This window comes from Hyperoodon ampullatus (genome assembly GCF_949752795.1).
Source record: "Hyperoodon ampullatus genome assembly, chromosome: 2".
Lineage (NCBI taxonomy): Eukaryota > Metazoa > Chordata > Mammalia > Artiodactyla > Ziphiidae > Hyperoodon > Hyperoodon ampullatus.
The window spans coordinates 26,874,940-26,893,245 of NC_136915.1; the positions used below are offsets into that span (position 1 = coordinate 26,874,940).

At 45.8% G+C, this 18,306-nt stretch overlaps 1 protein-coding gene across 2 annotated transcripts; it reads right to left on the reverse strand.

Annotated features, from left to right (window-relative positions):
- Window positions 1–992: 992 nt before the first annotated feature.
- On the reverse strand, window positions 993–17,711 carry SYNC (syncoilin, intermediate filament protein; the record flags this gene model as incomplete). 2 transcript variants are annotated; one of them, XM_079696444.1, is made up of 4 exons in its annotated part: window positions 993–1,053; window positions 2,643–2,767; window positions 11,077–12,220; window positions 17,540–17,592. In XM_079696444.1, 4 exons carry the CDS (start codon window positions 17,590–17,592, stop codon window positions 993–995), a joined length of 1,383 nt encoding a protein of 460 aa, XP_079552570.1. The 2 variants fall into 2 exon arrangements, with proteins under 2 accessions (XP_079552570.1, XP_079552571.1); XM_079696445.1 differs by lacking the exon at window positions 993–1,053 and adding an exon at window positions 2,323–2,455 and having other exon boundaries at window positions 17,540–17,711.
- Between the last annotated feature and the right edge of the window lie 595 nt (window positions 17,712–18,306).

Sequence of the window (18,306 nt, forward strand, 5' to 3'; positions counted from 1 at the left end):
AAAATTTAAATTTGGAAAAGGTGTTTGACCTTTTCTCATAGAGAGGTTGAATCTCCCCAGTATTTTTTTCACTGGGGCCTGTACTTAGAGGTTAGAAAAATAGGCTCTTGAAAGCCAAGTGCCATAACCAGGTAAAATGCCCGGTTCTTCAGTCACCCAATTTTAACTGAGTAGATCACTCTGACCCAAAATCATTTTCATGAGGTGAAAAATCAAAATCATCTTTGGGGAAATCTGGATTGGTTCTTTTTTCTAAGTCAGTAGTTCTTTTAGAGTATAGTGAAAATTACCATGACAAGAGTAAATCTACATGAATCAGCACAGACTTAAAGAAAAGTAAACTTTGTAAAGGGATTCAATTAAAGTCTAACATTCATGGCACAAAAGAATTCAAATTGTAAACCCATGTACAGTTGACCCTTGAACAACGTGAGTTTGAACTGCACAGGTCCACTTATAACATACTTTTCAATAGTAAATACCACAGTACTATACCTGCAGTGGTTGGTTGAGTCCGTGGATGTGGAGGAACCTCGGATACCGAGGGCCAACTAAGTTATATGCAGATTGACCCCTACGTTGTTCAGGGGTCAACTTGAATATAAGGAAAATCGTCTGCCTTTTTGACTCCACCTGTGCTCCTGAAAAACTTTCTGCTTTGGGTCAACAGAAGGCAAGATACATTCTTCACAATACAGCAAGGTGTGTCCATACATTCATCCTTTACTTTGTGTGTGTGGAGGGTTGCTGATGGGTGACAGGAGACTTACTTTTCCATTCCTCAGTGCATTGAAATCAGTACCAGCAGCCTATGAAATAGAATCCAGCTAAGAGTTGACTGATAGTATTCTGCCTTCGGCCAGCCCTAGAATCTTTTTAAACAGGTCAGCCAGTATTTGTAACTTTCCCAGAGTGAACTGCTTGCCAAATCCCTGGCACTCCCTTCTCTGTTTAGAAAAAAGTATGTCCAAAGGGTACTTAGTGATCCTTTGCTAAGAAGTTTTTGTTGTTGTTTCTTGGTTACAGATTCGGCCATATGTTTCTAAACAGCCCCTGTAAGGTTGAGAGAAAAAATGATAAGTTTAAACTTTTTGCAACTTGAAATAATACAGTATAAAGTTTTTGTGGGTTTTTTTTGTTTTTTTTGGGGGGGGCGCTGCATGGCTTGCAGGCTCTTAGTTCCCTGACCAGGGATTGAACCCATGCCCACAGCAGTGAAAGTGCTGAGTCCTAACCACTGGACCACAAGGGAATTCCCAGTATAAAGTTTTTAATAATTTCTGAAGCTTAGTGAAGGCCATATTGAGGAGAGATTGCTAGAGTGTGTTTTGCATCTGACTTTGGGAGGGGCTAGCTAAAAAATTTTTCTGCCCACGTTAACTTTGCACACAAGTATTACAAGGCCTGAAATTCTGTAATTTCGATTCTTTGGATTAGTCATTGTCTTTTCCATGTTGTACTTTTCATCTGATCCACACAAAGGTGTTTAGCAGATCATTTTCTTCAGTTACAAGGTTCTAGTAATCTCCCAAACAATGGGCGTAGTCAGTTATGCCTGGATGAAACATGGTAAAAGAAGATCCTAGTATGGGAGTTCCCTGGTGGTCTAGTGGTTAGGATTCATCGCTTTCGCTGCTGTGGCCTGAGGTTCAATCCCTGATAGGGGAACTCCTGCAAGCCACGCAGGGTGGCCAAAGGAAAAAAAAATCCTAGTAATTTAGGAAAAGCATCAGTAATAATAGTTATTTGTGAATTTGTATCCAAAATGTAGGATTAACTAGGAAATTAATTAAAATTTATGGATATTTATCTAGTATCCAACTTGATCTTTTTAAATTCTTAGTTTCTTTATCCAAGAGAATCCAGCACTTTATAAAGAATGTGAGGACATATTGGTGTGTAAAGAACTTAATGGATAGGTGTGTTGCTTGTTTCACAAAGCAATAATCATGTCCTTCAGTCTACAAACAACACCCTCTTCAGCTTTGTAAATGACTGTTAACAGATTAATTTAGCCTTCTTGGCCTCCTTAGTCATAGTCTGAATTAGGTACCCTAACTGCCTTCTCTGCTATTCTAAGGAAACTTTATGAATAGCAGATGGGGTCACGTAGGGTGAGGAAAGTAAGAATGCACAGAGCCTAGATGTTTTATCCTGTTCTGGATTTCCTGATGATAATCAGGATATATTTTAAGTCCTACTAGAAATTGAAACATTCCAAATGAAGCCTGAATGCTTGAACCAGGCAACCTGGAAGTATGTGTTATCCCTAAATGACTTACTTGTCATTAGACACAATCTTTTTTTAAGGCGCTAGTCTTGTTAGGTTAGGAAAGCAGCAACAATGCAGACACTGCTCTTGTAACCTACAAGGATCACCTGCGGCTGTGTCTGGATTCCACCTGCCTCAGAAGTGGGAGCATTAGCGCGTTCTAGGCTCTTGGGAAGCATAGCCGTTTAAAAAAAAAAGAGCCATTTTCCATCTGTTCACGGATGAGCACAATTTGAAATTTTCCTTTTTTTTTTTTTTTTTTTTTTTTGGCTTTTCACTGTCAAGGGAAATTTCCCCTGAGCAACATCTGCCCTCCCCACCATTCCTTCAGCCAGTGTTAGTTGAGATTTGGGTAGCAGCAAAAACTGACTTGTACGTTGAGAGCTCTTCAGCAAGGCTGATCCTTAGCTGCTCCATCTCTTTGTTCTTCTGTTGCTGGAGTTGCACCCCGCTTCTTAGCTGCCTCTGTCGTTCTTCCATTTCCTCCAGCTGTTCCTGCATGAGGGCCAAGAACATTTCTAATGCTCCGAACAATAAAAACCTGACATTGTCCATAATAGTATATTTCCTTACACATCGTGTAATCTCCATAGCAGTGTTGAGGTTGAGAAACAGATTCAGAGAATTTGTGTCTTAACAGTGATACTGTTTTTGACAGTGATACTGTTCTGAAAGGAGTCTTGTCTGTTAACCACAGCTTACATCTTAATAAAATCCTGCAGAGGGTGGACAGATTTTCAGAGGGACTTTTTTGTTTCCCGATTTTAAGAAGTGTCAGGGGCTTCCCTGGTGCCGCAGTGGTTGAGAATCTGCCTGCCCTGGTCCGGGAAGATCCCACTTGCCGCGGAGCAACTAAGCCTGTGTGCCACAACTACTGAGCCTGTGCTCTAGAGCCCGCGAGCCACAACTACTGAGCCCGTGTGCCACCACTACTGAGCCCGTGTACCACCACTACTGAGCCCGTGTGCCACAACTACTGAGCCCGTGTGCCACAACTACTGAGCCCGCGCGCCTAGAGCCCGTGCTCCGCAACAGGAGAAGCCACTGCAATAAGCCTGCACACCGCAACGAAGAGTAGCCCCCACTCTCCACAACTAGAGAAAGCCCACGTGCAGCAACGAAGACCCAACGCAGCCAAAAATAAGTTAAAAAAAAAAAAGTGTCGGGGAGGATTTTGATTATCTAGTGGTGAACTAAGAATTTTATAGACCCCTTGCTCTATGTACAAGTTTGTTTCCGTTAATAATCAGTAGTTTTTATAATGCCCAACAACTTCAGCAATTTAAGTTGAAAGAAACCGTCTGTGTAAGCAATTATTCTTGAATATTATATTTGAAGCTCCTTGAAGTCAGAGATATCTTTACTTAGTACTTACCACTACATGGCATGCAGATAGATGCTTTATTAGTGAGGGTATCAGAGTTGTTAATTTCCTATATCCTTTGCTTATTACATCAGGACAATTCGTTCTAAAGTGCTAAGTTGGAAGATGAAGTGCTATGCCCTGGAGGCCCTCAGGGGTCTTCAGATAACTATTTCCCATTCTGCCAAAACCAGGCAGGATGCATTCCATAAATTGTCTCTGCCTAGGATTAATGCCTGAGGAATGAAGATGTCAGCAAATCAGTCTGTGCCTTGGTTGCTAGCTGACATGGACCCTCAGGAAGCATGGGGTAGCTGGGAAGGGAAGGGAGCATTGAAATTGGAAGGCACATTTTTAAGGAGCAATGACTTTACCTCAGATTTTGAAGAATAATAAAATAGGAGGGGCTTCCCTGGTGACGCAGTGGTTGACAGTCCGCCTGCCGATGCAGGGGACGCGGGTTCGTGCCCCGGTCCGGGAAGATCCCACATGCCGCGGAGCGGCTAGGCCCGTGAGCCATGGCCGCTGAGCCTGCGCATCCGGAGCCTGTGCTCCGCAACGGGAGAGACCACAGCAGTGAGAGGCCCGCATACCGCAAAAAAAAAAAAAAAAAAAAAGGAATCCAGTTTAGGTGCATACTGTCATTAGAAGGATCTAAATAATTTGTTCACTGAGTCATCCTTGATATACTTGTGGCATGTCAATCTGCAGTGTTTTGATACTCTGGCTGAATCTCAACTTTCATCAACATTGTCAAAGTTCTTTTTTTTAGTTCCTAGCCATGCTTTGATACCACACAGAGATGTAGCCTTACTATCTAAGAGCATGTTATCTAAAGGAAAGCATCTGCATACCTCTGTGCCCCAGTTTCCCAATCCTCACCATCTAGCAAACCTGTTGGTTTGCTGGACATACAAAAGACCTGCTTGTGAAGGCTGTCTGCACCATCACTGATAAGCTCTTGACAGGGAGAAACTGTCACAGAATGAAGGAAGTATTGTACAGTGACAGAAATTAAGGACAATCTCCATTCTTAATCCTGTGTAGCACCACTGGGTTAACTTTTTAAAAACTGCTTTATTGGGACTTCCCTGGCGGTCCAGGGGTTAAGACTCCACGCTTCCACTGCAGGGGGCACGGGTTCGATCCCTGGTCGGGGAACTAAGATCCCACATGCCGCACGGCGTGGCCAAAAAAAAACAACAAAACAAAACGAACCTGCTTTATCATCTCAGTCTTTCATAGGCTTTCCATTTTCTTTAGTCTGGCATTCAGACTCCTGCTAGTTGGACCCTTACCTCTAACTAGAACCTCCATTATTCCTGTAGTCTGCACTGTCCAGTATGGAAGTCACTAGCCACATGTGGCTATTGAGTACTTGAAATATGACTAGTCTGAACTGCGATGTGCTGTGAGTGTAAGATACATAGCAGATTTCTAAGACTTAACACCAAATATATATATATGTATATATATATATCAAATTTTAATGTTGATTACATGTTATAGTGGTAATATTTTTGCTATGCTGGGTTAAATGTATTAATTTCACCTGTTTCTTACATTTTTTTTAATGTGGCTACTAGAATTTTTTTCTTTTTTGGCCACGCTGTGTGGCATGTGGGATCTTAGTTCCTCAACCAGAGATTGAACCCACGCCCCCTGCATTGGAAACGCAGAGGCTTAACCACTGGACTGCTAGGGAAGTTCCCCTAGAAAAAAAAATTTTTTTTTTTTTTTTTGCGGTACGCGGGCCTCTCACTGCTGTGGCCCCTCCCATTGCAGAGCACAGGCTCCGGACGTGCAGGCTCAGCGGCCATGGCTCACGGGCCCAGCTGCTCCGCGGCATGTGGGATCTTCCCAGACCAGGGCACGAACCCGTGTCCCCTGCATCGGCAGGCAGACTCTCAACCACTGCGCCACCAGGGAAGCCCCCCTAGAAATTTTTAAATGTCTGTGGCTTGCATGATACTTCTGTTGGAGAGTGCTGCTCTAGTCTGACCAAGTCAGATTTCCGTGCCTTTACTCCTGCCATTTCTGTCACCTAGATAGCATCTGTTCCCTTATATTGCAATTTTTTTTTTCATGTCTAACTCCCAACCAGATTGTAGGTTCCTGGTTCTTAGTATGTCTGGCACCCTACACATAATGCTTATTGATGTGAAGCATGCAGATAGTAAGCATATTCCATCTTTCGGCATTAGAAGTCTACCAATTTCAAGCTAAAAACTTTGAGATCATTCTCAGCAAATTCCTCACCCTGCCCACTGCAACCAGTCACCAAATGCTACCCATTTAACCTCACATCTTTCATCTCTTAAGTGGTGTTTCCAGGCTCTTTCAATCTACCCTCCACACTGCCACTTAGAGTACGTAACTACGTGGCAGGTACCATTATCAGCACTTTACAGATATTAACTAGTTCATTCCTTGCAACAGCCCTATTAATCCCATTTTACATGTGAGGAAGCTGAACCACAGAGGTTAAGTCATTTGTCCGAAGTTTCCCAATTAGTAAGTGGTAGAGCCAGGATTCGCCACTGACTTACAGCTCATACTCTTAATTGCTTTATTGCCTTCATATAGATAGATATAAAAGTAGACACAGATGATAGATAGATAGATGATTGATAGATAGATGATAGATAATAGATATAGATGATAGATAAATGATAGATAGATGATAGATGAAATATAGATGATAGATGATAGACATGACAGATGATAGATAGATGATAGATGATAGATAGATGATAGGTAGACAGATGATAGATAGATGATAGATGAAAGATAGATGATAGATGATAGATAGATAGATGATAGATGATAGGTAGACAGATGATAGATGGATGATAGGTAGATAGATAGATGATAGATAGATGATAGATAGATGACAGATAGACAATAGGTAGATGATAGATAGATTGATGATAGGTAGATAGATAGATGATAGATAGATGAAAGATAAATGACAGATAGGTGATAGATAGGTAGATGATAGATAGATAGATAATAGATAGGCTCTTAAATGGTCTTCAAACTGTTTTCCAGGAAACCACAGGAGGAGGCCATGCTGGAGTGACCTTGTCACTCTTTAGTTAGAAAGTAGCTCTACTTTTACTTGTTTTACATGTTGGCATTCCATATAAAATTGTTTTGGGGAAAGGGTCTGTGGCTTTGAAGAAAACCTTTTTAAAACCACTGACCTAAAGAATACATAAAGCCCTTTGCAATCTGGTCCCAATCTACCTCTCCAGCCTCATCTCTCTACTTCTCACATTCCTTATGATCCAGCCACACTGAGCTTCTCACTTCCAACAACAACGTCTGTGTTTCCATGCTTTTGTATAAGCTGTTCCCTCTGCCTAGAATACCCTTCCCTTGTCTACACAGTGAATTCATTCTTTAAGGCTCAGCTCAAACACCCTGTAGTAGTTGAGTGTGGACTTGAACTAGATGGCACAGGGTTACATCCTTCCTTCATCACTTCCTAGCTGTGTAACCCTGGACAGATGACTTCTCTGACTCACCTGTTTTCTTGTTTTTCAAATGGTGACAGTAGTTATACCTATCTCAGAGGTAAGAATTAAATGAATTATCACATGTAAAGAACTTCACATACATGCTAGCTACTGTTAATCCTCTAATGAAATTTCCCCCTTATCTCCCCAGGTGTAATTATAGCTGCTTCGGTACAACACTTTATTCCTACAACTATTACATTGTCTATCACACTGAAGCATATTAATTATTTCATTGATTCTAAAATTCACACTTCAATATCTTACTTGGATCAGGATGCATCTTACAATCAAGTGTCTTAGATTTTATGAAATTTTATCTGGCATCCTTCCTGGACTATAAACTTTTATTTCTTCTTTTCTTTTTCTGTTTAATTTTTATTTTTTTATTTTAATTTTTATTTTTTTCGAAAGAGACCAACTGTGATTTGCTCCTTTTATGTGAATACTGCATTGTTAACTGAGCCAGGAGAAGTCGTTGAACTAGCCTTCTAAGTGATAGCATTTTTTAAAAATTAATTTATTAATTAATTTATTTATTTATGGCTGTGTTGGGTCTTCGTTTCTGTGCGAGGGCTTTCTCCAGCTGTGGCAAGCGGGGGCCACTCTTCATCGTGGTGCGCGGGCCTCTCACTATCGCGGCCTCTCTTGTGGCGGAGCACAGGCTGCAGACGCGCAAGCTCAATAATTGTGGCTCATGGGCCCAGTTGCTCCGCGGCATGTGGGATCTTCGCAGACCAGGGCTCGAACCCGTGTCCCCTGCATTGGCAGGCAGATTCTCAACCACTGCGCCACCAGGGAAGCCCTATTTTTTGTATTTTTTGTTCATTTTATTTATTATTATTATTATATTTTAATTGGACTATAAACATTTTGAGGGCAGGGACTGCCCCCCACCTCCACCCTACACCACAACGTCTCATCCCTTGCCAGCACATAGCTCATGGCCTGGCACATAGAAAATAGGCACATAGAAAATATTTGTCAAATGAATGGATGATGGTGATGAAAGAGGCAAAGTTTATAGTCATAAGAGTGAAGTGTACCTTTGAAAAGTAATCAGATGCCATACGTGGCCTTTGGCAAACAGTTTAGGAAGAAGCCACTTCAGAAAGAAGAATTGGGACTTCCCTGGTGGCACAGTGGTTAAGAATCTGCCTGCCAATGCAGGGGATACGGGTTCGAGCCCTGGTCCAGGAAGGTCCCACATGCCGCAGAGCAACTAAGCCTGTGCGCTACAACTACTGTGCCTGCGCTCTAGAGCCCGTGAGCCACAACTACTGAAGCCCACGCGTGTAGAGCCCGTGCTCCGCAACAAGAGAAGCCTCTGCAGTGAGAAGCCCGCGCACCGCAACGAAGAGTAGCCTGTGCTCGCCACAACTAGAGGAAGCCCGTGCACAGCAACGAAGACCCAACGTGGCCAAAAATAAATAAATAAATAAATAAATAAAATTTTTTAAAAAAGAAAAGTAGCTCCTTCAGACCTTTATTCCTACTTTAATTATGGTACGGCGATAGGAGACACCCATCAAGATTGTTTTCTATAGAATGATCTTTGGAAAGGTGCACAGATCATCAAATATGAAACAAATCCAGTACAGTGACGAAAATCACTGGGGAAAAAGTTCTACAAGTCTAGTACTATGTCAGAAAATTCTAATCCTGAGGATTCCTTACTTAGAGCACCACCATCCTAGTTAGTCTTGCCTGAAATCTAAGCATCCTCTTTGACTTCTCACCTCTCTGCCCCACTCATTCTGTAGCCAAGTTTATTCTACATTTGTTCTTGTATCCTTCCCCTTCCTTTTATTCCTGCTACCATTGTTTCCTTTTACCAATAGTAGCTTCCTAATTAGTCTCCTTGCCTCTGGGTCTCTAGCCCGTTTTACACACTGCCACCAATACTGTTTCTAAAAGGAGAGCAACGATCATGTTAATCCCTTGATTAAATACCTTTATGGGGACTTCCCTTGTGGCGCAGTGGTTAAGAATCCGCCTGCCAATCAGGGGACACGGGTTCAAGCCCTGGTCCGGGGAGATCCCACATGCGACGGAGCAACTAAGCCCTTGTGCCACAACTACTGAGCCCGTGTGCCACAACTACTGAAGCCTGTGCGCCTAGAGCCCACGCTCTGCAACAAGAGAAACCACCGCAATGAGAAGCCTGCGCACCGCAACAAAGAGTAGCCCCCGCTCAACACAACTAGAGAAAGCCCACGCACAGCAACGAAGACCCAACACAGCCAAAAATAAATTTAAATAAATAAATAAATAAAATATAAAATATAAAGCTCTTAAAAATTAAAAAAAAAAAACCTTTATGGATGCAACTGACCACTGAATAAAGTCCAAACTCCCTAGTTTGGATTTCAAAATCTAATGTGATCTACCCCGACTTACCTTTACAGGTTCAACTCACCTCTCAGTTTTTCACCTTTCACATGCAGCCAAGTTACAAATTATATTTTAGATCTATCAGATTAAATAAAATACATTAAAATTACCTTCACCTATTTCTCTTTTTATGTGGTTATTAGAAAATTTCAAATTATATATGTGGCTTGCGTTATATTTCTGTTGGACAGCACTGCTCTAGATCTTACCTATACTTCAACACTTAGCTCAAATAACATTGTCTTCCGTTATGGGTTCTCTGATTTAATCCTTGGCTATTATCCCATAGCATTCTTATTTGTACCTCTCTTAAATCACATGTTACTTCCTACCCTGGGTTACAATTATTAATGTAACACTTGACTGAGTGTAAGCTGTTAAGGTTAGTGTCTGTTTATGCAAAGATAATTAGTGCCCTTTCACTAGATTGTGACCCAGTAAAAGAGCAGTGCGGTGAAGGTGGCGGGCAGTGTTGGGTGAGTGAGGGGAGTGCATATAAGTATAGTTTGAAAACATTCAATATTATGACCAAAAAACCCCACCGTTTTCATAATACAAGCTACAGAAAGCTTGACAAAATCTTCAGTGAAGTGAATGCAGCCATTTTCAACAGAGGACATGTTCCCTTAAGGATACGTCAAAATCTCTGGCAGGGCATAAGATTAAGTTCATCCAAAAAAGGGGTGTTCCAAAAGACAAAAGTACTGCTCTGAAAAGCACCGCCCTGTGGTCTTCTCATGGCACCCAGCAGCTCTTAAGTCGGCGCTTAACTGATGCATACTCTGCGCCTGGTGGCAGAGATAAGTAAAACATACTCCCTACCTTCCGAAAGCTCACAGTCTGTGGGGGAGAGAGACTTGTTTATGCACTTAGTGTTCGTCTCCCACTCTGTTCTAAAAGGGATTAGAACTGGCTCACGATCAGAAATAGCTTGAATACAAGTGAAATGGTGACAAATGCACAAAAAAGGAAAACGAGGAATTGAGATTTATAGATTTCATCCCAGTTTTTTAAGCCTGGAAAAACTTCAAGGCAGAGATCAGATAGGTGGGACTTGAGGGTGAATATGGGGGAGGGGAGAGAATGAATACTACCTAGCCTCATTCCCTCCTGCTCTATATAAACCCCAGTGTGATTCACTTAGAATTGGAAACTTGTGCCGTGGAGAGAGCACTGAAATATTTGGGGGTGGTCAGACTAGAGTTCAAGTTACTCCAACTCACTGGGCCTCAGTTTCCTCATCTATGAAAAATGATAATAGTTGACTTGGAGGATTAATGAAGATCAAGTGAGATAATTGGTGTAAAAGTGCTGTGTAAATTAAGAGTGCAAGATAACTTTCAGCCCTAGCACAGACCTGAATGAATGAAATGGAAAATGGCATAAAGAAGTGAGTGAATGGCCCAAGGAACAAATTGTTCTTCCTACATGTGCTAGTATCCTTCAGCCCAAAGACATTTGGCCCCGATCCCCTTTTCCTCCCCAGGCTAAAAGACTGTACTTCCTTTCATGCCAAGTGGGCCTACCCTGTACTGCTGCACCTCCTCGTCTCGTTTTTGCCTCAAAAGGGTGGTCTGGTCCTCCAGATTCCTGTTTTGCAGGTGGAGCTGAAGGGCCTCTGCTTGCAGGGGTCGCAGAGCCTCCTTCATCTCCTGGATCTCGGCCTGGGTTTTCTGCAGAGCTTTGGCCGCAGCTTCTTTCCTCTCTAGGAGCCGCAGCAGCTGAGGCTCATACTCCTGCTCCAGGCCCTGGCGGCTCTCTGCCATGAGGTTCTCGAACTGGGCAGAGAGCTGCCGGCTCTCCTGGAGAAAGTGCCCGTCCCTCTGGCTTGGAGGTGCTTCTAGTTGTTGCCGTAACTGCTCCTTTTGCTTCTGATAGGCATCCCCAAGCTGGGCTAATTCCTCCGAGAGCTGGGCTGCCCGGGCGGTCAGCACTTCCCGGAACTCGGCAAACTGGGCCACGTCCTGCCGGCGGCACTTCAGCTGATATTGGTAGGACACACATTCCTTCGTCACCTTGAACAGCTTCTGCTTGACCAGCCGGATCTCCTCCCTCAGCCCATCCCTCGCCAGCTCTGCCTGGGCATGCAGTTTGTAGGCAGCCAGGATGTCGTGGTGGACCCGTTGCACCTCCTGCAGGGCTGGTTCCCGGAGCAACACAAGCTCATGGATGAGCTGATCCCTCTCCTCTTCCAGCTGGGCCACGGCTTGGACACACTGCTGGAAACGCCCCTCCAGCAATTCCAGGTCCTCTGTGCTCAGGCTCCCCTCTGTGCTGGGACTCGGCTCAGCTCTGTGGCTCTCCTCGGGGTCAGGTTTCTCCTCGCTCGGGACTGTCTCTCCCCCATAAACCATCTGCTCTGGGCTTGTAGTCTTTCCCGGCTTCATGGGCTCTTCCACATATAGCATCTCCTCTGGCTTTCCTGGCTCCTCCACATACAGGGCCTCATCAGGCGTCCTGGTCTCCTCAATATGCAGCGTCTCCTCAGGCTTCTCGGTCTCTTCCACATACATAGCCACATCAAAGTCACCTGTGTCCCCCGGGTAGAGAATATCCTCTAAGTTCAAGGTCCCTTCCAAAGACAGAGTAACTTCTGGGTTCCGGGTCCTCACCTCAGACGGGGATTCAGAGTTCTCCTCTTGAAGAGAAGTGGCCTCTGCTCTTGTGTTCCTGCAAGAGAAACGACAAGGTGAGAGGGCAGCCACAATCCTGGGATGGTTTGTGACTGGAGCCAGTAGGACACAGGCCTAATTTATATCAAATTCTCAGAGAGCACTCGTCTGCCCCTTCCCTCCATCGATCCACCCCGACACAGCCCATTGCTTAGATCTGACACCATCCCCATGATGCCAGTGTCGAGTCTCTGCTTACATACCTTCAAGGACTGGAAACTCACACCTGAGCTACTATATGTTCCACTGTCATAAGAAAATTCTAGTGTTGAGGTAAAACCTTCCCTGCAATTTTTCCCTGGGTTTGATTCTTCTTTCTAGAATCAGACAAATCTAATTTCTCTTCCATGTAAGTTCTTTGAACACTTAAAGAGAACTGATTTATCCTTCAATTACTCCATGCATGCCAAGGTTTCCAGTACCCTCCTCATTTGGGTCACTTCTTTCTGACGGGCTCCAAGTTGACAGGCTCGCTATCCCTTGGGGATGGGTATAGGAAGCAATACCCAGGTGGACTCTGAGCAGTGATTCTCTGGACACTATACTTCTATTGTTGCAGTCAAGATGCCCTTAGCATATAGGGCAGCTGCATCATATTCTTGATAAATGCTGAGTTTGACTAAAATCCTGAAGACTTTTTCACACCAAGTGCTTTTAAACCACATCTCTTGTTCCTATAAAACTTCATCTTGTTGGAATTGGCCCATCCTTCTAGCCTGTCAATGCTCTTGAATTCAGATTCTGTGATTCTAACAGGTGAGCCCCTTAACCCAGCTGCCCATTGCCTGCTAGCTTACTCAGTTCCTGTTGAGGAATGTTCTCCTGCTGCTTTGGCCCTCAAATGGCTTTGGTCTTTCCTGTTTCAGATGCATCTTACCTACCTTGGATCTCTGAGCAATTCTTTGAAAATATAAAATACCATGGAAATAATAATAAATTACACTTTTAAAGGTCTTACATATACCAGGCCCTGTTCTAAATGTTTTAAATATATCAATTCATTTAATCCTCATAACAATTCTATGAGGTGGTTACATTTATTATTCCCATTTTACAGATCAGGAAATGGAGGTTAAAGAGATTAAGTAATTTGCTCAAGGAAACTCAGATACTCAGAGTGCACCACTTATAAAACAGACTAAATTTGAGTGTAGCTTTCAATAAACTTTTCTTTTATAAGATATAAAGTATAAATGAAAACCTCACATGTCAAACAAAGAATTTGATTTGTCTTGAAAAGGCTTACTTGTGTCCAGGTTTTCAGCTCTATTTCTCAGTTCCAAGTTCCCAATAAAGATGATTTTTATTCTAAATCGTGTTCTCAGTCCTCCTCTCTACCCCCCAGGAATCCCTGGCTTCCCTTTTGTATCTCCGGATGGCCCTCTGGAAACCACAAAAGTGTGGCTTCACCAGGCCCCAAACATCACTGGCCTCATTTAACCCCAGCACCTGCACCAAAACCTAAAACTTAATGACAACTCAACAATCACCTAGTCCATTCACTTCACTTTACCAGAGATGGAGTGCTTTTTTTGTTTTTTATAAATGCATTTATTTATTTATTTTTGGCTGAGTTGGGTCTTTGTTGTTGGGCATGGGCTTTCTCTAGTTGCGGAGAGTGTGGGCTACTCTTCGCTGTGGTGCATGGGCTTCTCATTGCGGTGGCTTCTCTTTTTGCGGAGCACGGGCTCTAGGTGTGCAGGCTTCAGTAGTTGTGGCTCGCAGGCTCTAGAGCACAGGCTCAGTAGTTGTGGCGCACAGGCTTAGTTGCTCCGCGGCATGTGGGATCTTCCCGAGCCAGGGCTCAAACCCGTGTCCCCTGCATTGGCAGGCGGATTCTTAACCACTGCGCCACCAGGGAAGCCCTGGAGTGCTTTTTTTAGATATCTTCATCTTATGTTACTTGGCACCTCAAACTCAACTGCCACCAAATTATCCTTCTCCCTGAGCTTGTTACGCCTGTATTTTCCAGCTCAGAGAAATATATCACCATACGCCAGGCTGATGAGACAAGCAGTCTTTTTTTTTTTTTTTTTAATTGGAGTACAGTTGATTTACAATGTTATGTTAGTTTCTGCTGTACAGCAAAGTGAATCAGTTATACATATACATATATCCACTCTAATTTTTTAGATCCTTTTCCCGTATAGGTCATTACAGAGTATTGAGTAGAGTTCCCTGTGCTGTGCAGTAGGTCCTTATTAGTTATCTATTGTATATATAGTACCGTGTATATGTCAATCCCAATCTCCCAATTTATCTCTTCCTCCCCTTTCCCCCCTGGTAACCATAAGTTTGTGTTTTGCATCTGTGACTCTATTTCTGTTTTGTAAATAAGTTCATTTGTACCATTTTTTAAAAATATTTATTTATTTATTTATTATTATTTATTTTGGCTGTACTGGGTCTTAGCTGCGGCAATGTGGGATCTTTAGTTGCGGCATGCAGATTTCTTAGTTGCAGCATGCATGTGGGATCTAGTTCCCTGACCAGGGATCAAACCCAGATCCCCTGCATTGGGAGCGTGGAGTCTTACTCACTGGACCACCAGGGAAGTCCCTGTACCTTTTAATTTTTTTTAAGATTCCACATATAAGTGATATTATATGATATTTGTCTTTCTCTGTCTGACTTACCAAACTCAGTATGACAATCTCTAGGTCCATCCATATTGCTGCAAATGGCATTATTTCATTCTTTTTTTTTTTTTTTTTTTTTGCGGTACGCGGGCCTCTCACTGTTGTGGCCTCTCCCGTTGCGGAGCACAGGCTCCGGACGTGCAGGCTCAGCGGCCATGGCTCACGGGCCCAGCCGCTCTGTGGCACGTGGGATCCTCCCGGACCGGGGCACGAACCCGTGTCCCCTGCATCGGCAGGTGGACTCTCAACCACTGCGCCACCAGGGAAGCCCTATTTCATTCTTTTTTATGGCTGAGTAATATTCCATTATATATATGTACCACATCTTCTTTATCCATCCCTCTGTTGATAGACAAGTGGTCTTTAAACAGCCAACTCACTAAGAACTGACGTTTCTATCTCAGAAAGTCTCCAGTTTCCATCTCCCTCTTCACCCCACTGTCAGGACCCTTGTCCGAGTCATCATCCCTCACCCGCACTTTCGTACCAACCTTCCCATAAGCCTTCTTCCTTCTCATCCCAGTCTATTCTTGACAGTGCTGCAGCTTGCTATAATATAAAGCAAACCATCTTGCTCCACTTCACCATATATAGCCAACTGCTTAGCATAGATTTAAGGCCCTTAAAGATGTGACCTCAACATACCTCTTCAGCCTCATCTCACATTACTACCCATAGCCCACCCAATGCTTAACAACCTGTAACATGCGTTAACTTTTATACCTCCTAGTCCTACCCCACAATGTCTAAAGTGTCCAGCTGAGAAAATACAGTTCATCGTATACCACCTGACTAGAGAACAGTCCTACACTACCTGGAAAAGTAGAGTTCCTAATGCCAGGAAGGATGCACCTGCTCAGCTAGCCAGACCCACCCGGATCCTCAGCAGAGTCCCTGCTTTGCCAGCAGACGGCCCCTCACATCATGCTCCAGCTGAGTCCTCCACCCTGGAATAATGTAATTGTGTTCAAGGAAGTATTCTAAGCGTTTTCCATAAATACTCATTTATCTGATGCTCATCCATTATCCCCACTTTATAGATTAGGAAACCAAAGCACAGAGTAAAGAACTCACTCAAAGTTCTACAACTCGTATGTGGTGGAGCCTGGCGAAGGCCGGCAGTCTGGCTCCAGAGCTGGAGCTCCTTTTTACCACTCTCGTCTTAGAACAGGCATAAGATCTGAAAGAGGTAAAACAACTACGGCAGGTATAATAGAGCTCGGCCCTAGCATTCAACATATATTTATATCTATTTACCTAATAAATTTCTACTCATCCTTCAAACCCTGCTCAAACTCCACCTCCTCTGTTAAGCGTTTCCCAGACAACTCCCATTCTTGTGTTCTCAAGGCACTTTGTAGGCAGCTCATCTTTGAACTAAGTGCTTTGTGTTACAGAAGAGCGTGTATCTGTCTCCCCTGATAGTCCATTTCCTAACAACAAGTCCAGTTATTCTCTCTCTATCCCAGGGTGGGGCTCTGTAGAAGGTAGGCAGGCAGCAACCAACTGAGCTCCAGGGAGGAAACTTGCCCAAGGTCGAGTGGCAAAGCTGGAAGTAGATTCCAGGTCTCCTGACTTGCAGGCAGTGCTGTTACCACACACCACTCAGTCACCCCATCCACAGTGCCAGGCCTCTGCTAGGTGCTGCCCTCACACTGCTGTCTCTCTCTAAGGAGCTGGGAAAAGTGGATTATGGGAGGCCTAGGGGCAAGGGGGCCAGCTTAACTGGGGGCCCCTGACCTCAGGTTTCCTTGGGCTCCAAGCAGCCTCCCTCTCTGCCACTTTGTCCCTGTCCCTAGAGGATTCCAGCAGCTCCCAACCCATCAGGGATGTGACTGGGAGTGTTTGTGATACTGTGCAGGCATGAGTTGGTGTGTGACTCTGTGTGTATCCCTCTGTGTGTACAGGTGAGTGCACATGTAAAACAAGGCTCAGCTTTGTGCACCTGGTGACAGGGGAGGGGTGTCAGGTGTGTGTGTTTGCACCTCTACCTCTTGGTACAAGAGGAAGTCCAGGGCTACAGGCTGACCTGGGGCAGAAACGCTCCCTACTCGCCCCAAATCCTTCAGCCACAGGCCCCTTCCCTGCTAACCAGTGGCGGAGCTGACCGTTGGATGTTGGAGAGGGCCTCCCCTCCAGGGCCCCTGCCAACCAAGGCCCTCTTGCTGGACTGGGACAGTAGACTCTCCCCCCCCACCCCGCCCTGCCCAACACCACCCCAAGCCCCAGACCAGAGAGACCAGCTGCTTGAACAGACTCTCAACTCCAAGCTGGCAGCCGCCCAACCTTGCACCAAGTCTCTTCCACACGGCAAATTCAGCAACTGGAGGCCTCCATCTCCAGCTGCATTTGGGGTGAGCAACGAAAGAAAACGGGTAGCGTCTTTGGCCACTGGGGGCCGAATGGCATCTGACGGTTGGTGCCCGCTAGCGTGGAGCGGTTAATCCTCGCACCGCCCGTGGGAGGGGGAGGGGTAATTATAAAAAGTCCCAGACAACCGGAGGTGCCGGGCCGGCACGAGACGCCTCCATCTCCCTTCGCGGGTGGCTCCGCCCTGTGCCCCACCCAGGCTGGACCCCCGCCCCCGCCCGGCGAAAGGCGCTCGCGGGGGGTGGGGATCCGTCCAGCACCCCTTCCCCAGGGGGCGGCGACGCCGTCCCGGGACGGTCCTTTCCTACCTCGCGGCCTCGGCGGCGCCGTCCCCGCAGCGCCGGGGCTCCGGGCTGGCCATGGCTGCGCGACCCTGGCTGGGCGGCCGCGGTATTAATAGCTGGTCCCCCGGGCCGCCCGCGCCCGTCCGCCGCACTGCCAGCTGCAGCCGACACCGGATCCCGCCGGCCCCGGGCCGGGCGCGCCCACTTGGCCCAGGCTCCCGCCGCGGGAGGAGGGAGCGGGCCGCGCGGCCCGGGGGCGGGGAGAGGCCGCCCCTCCCGCGACCAGCGGAGGGTGTGGGGAGAGGTGTGGGGGGGTCGGCGTCTCCAAAACCAGCCCCCCTGAGGTCTTCCCGAACCTTCTTTCTCTCCACCCTTCCCTTCCGAGGGTCCCAGTTTGGGCGGGGCGGGCGGGCAGTGGAGGAAGGTGGCTCCGCAGCCTCAGGAGAGCGCTTGCCCTGCCCGACCGGCCCGGGAGGGGGGCAGGGTGTGGGGTTGGGGACCTCGAGGGACCCCGCACCCTGCCCGCCGCCCGCAGGAGTTCGGGGGTATCAGCCGCCTCCCGGCGCCCTGTGATGCTCCCTCGCCTGAGCGCTGTGCCCCGCAGCTGTCGTCAAGGGCTGGCGGAGGAGGGGTAACACTACACCCCGTACGTTTGGGGACAGTCCGGAGCCTGGGGAAGGGCGGTGGGAGGACTGCGTGGGAGGGTTTAAGCCTCTAAGGTTAAGTCCATATTTAACACCGCTTTCCGCCCTCACGCTACGAGGTTTCCAGGGGTCTCTCCGCTTGCTCCA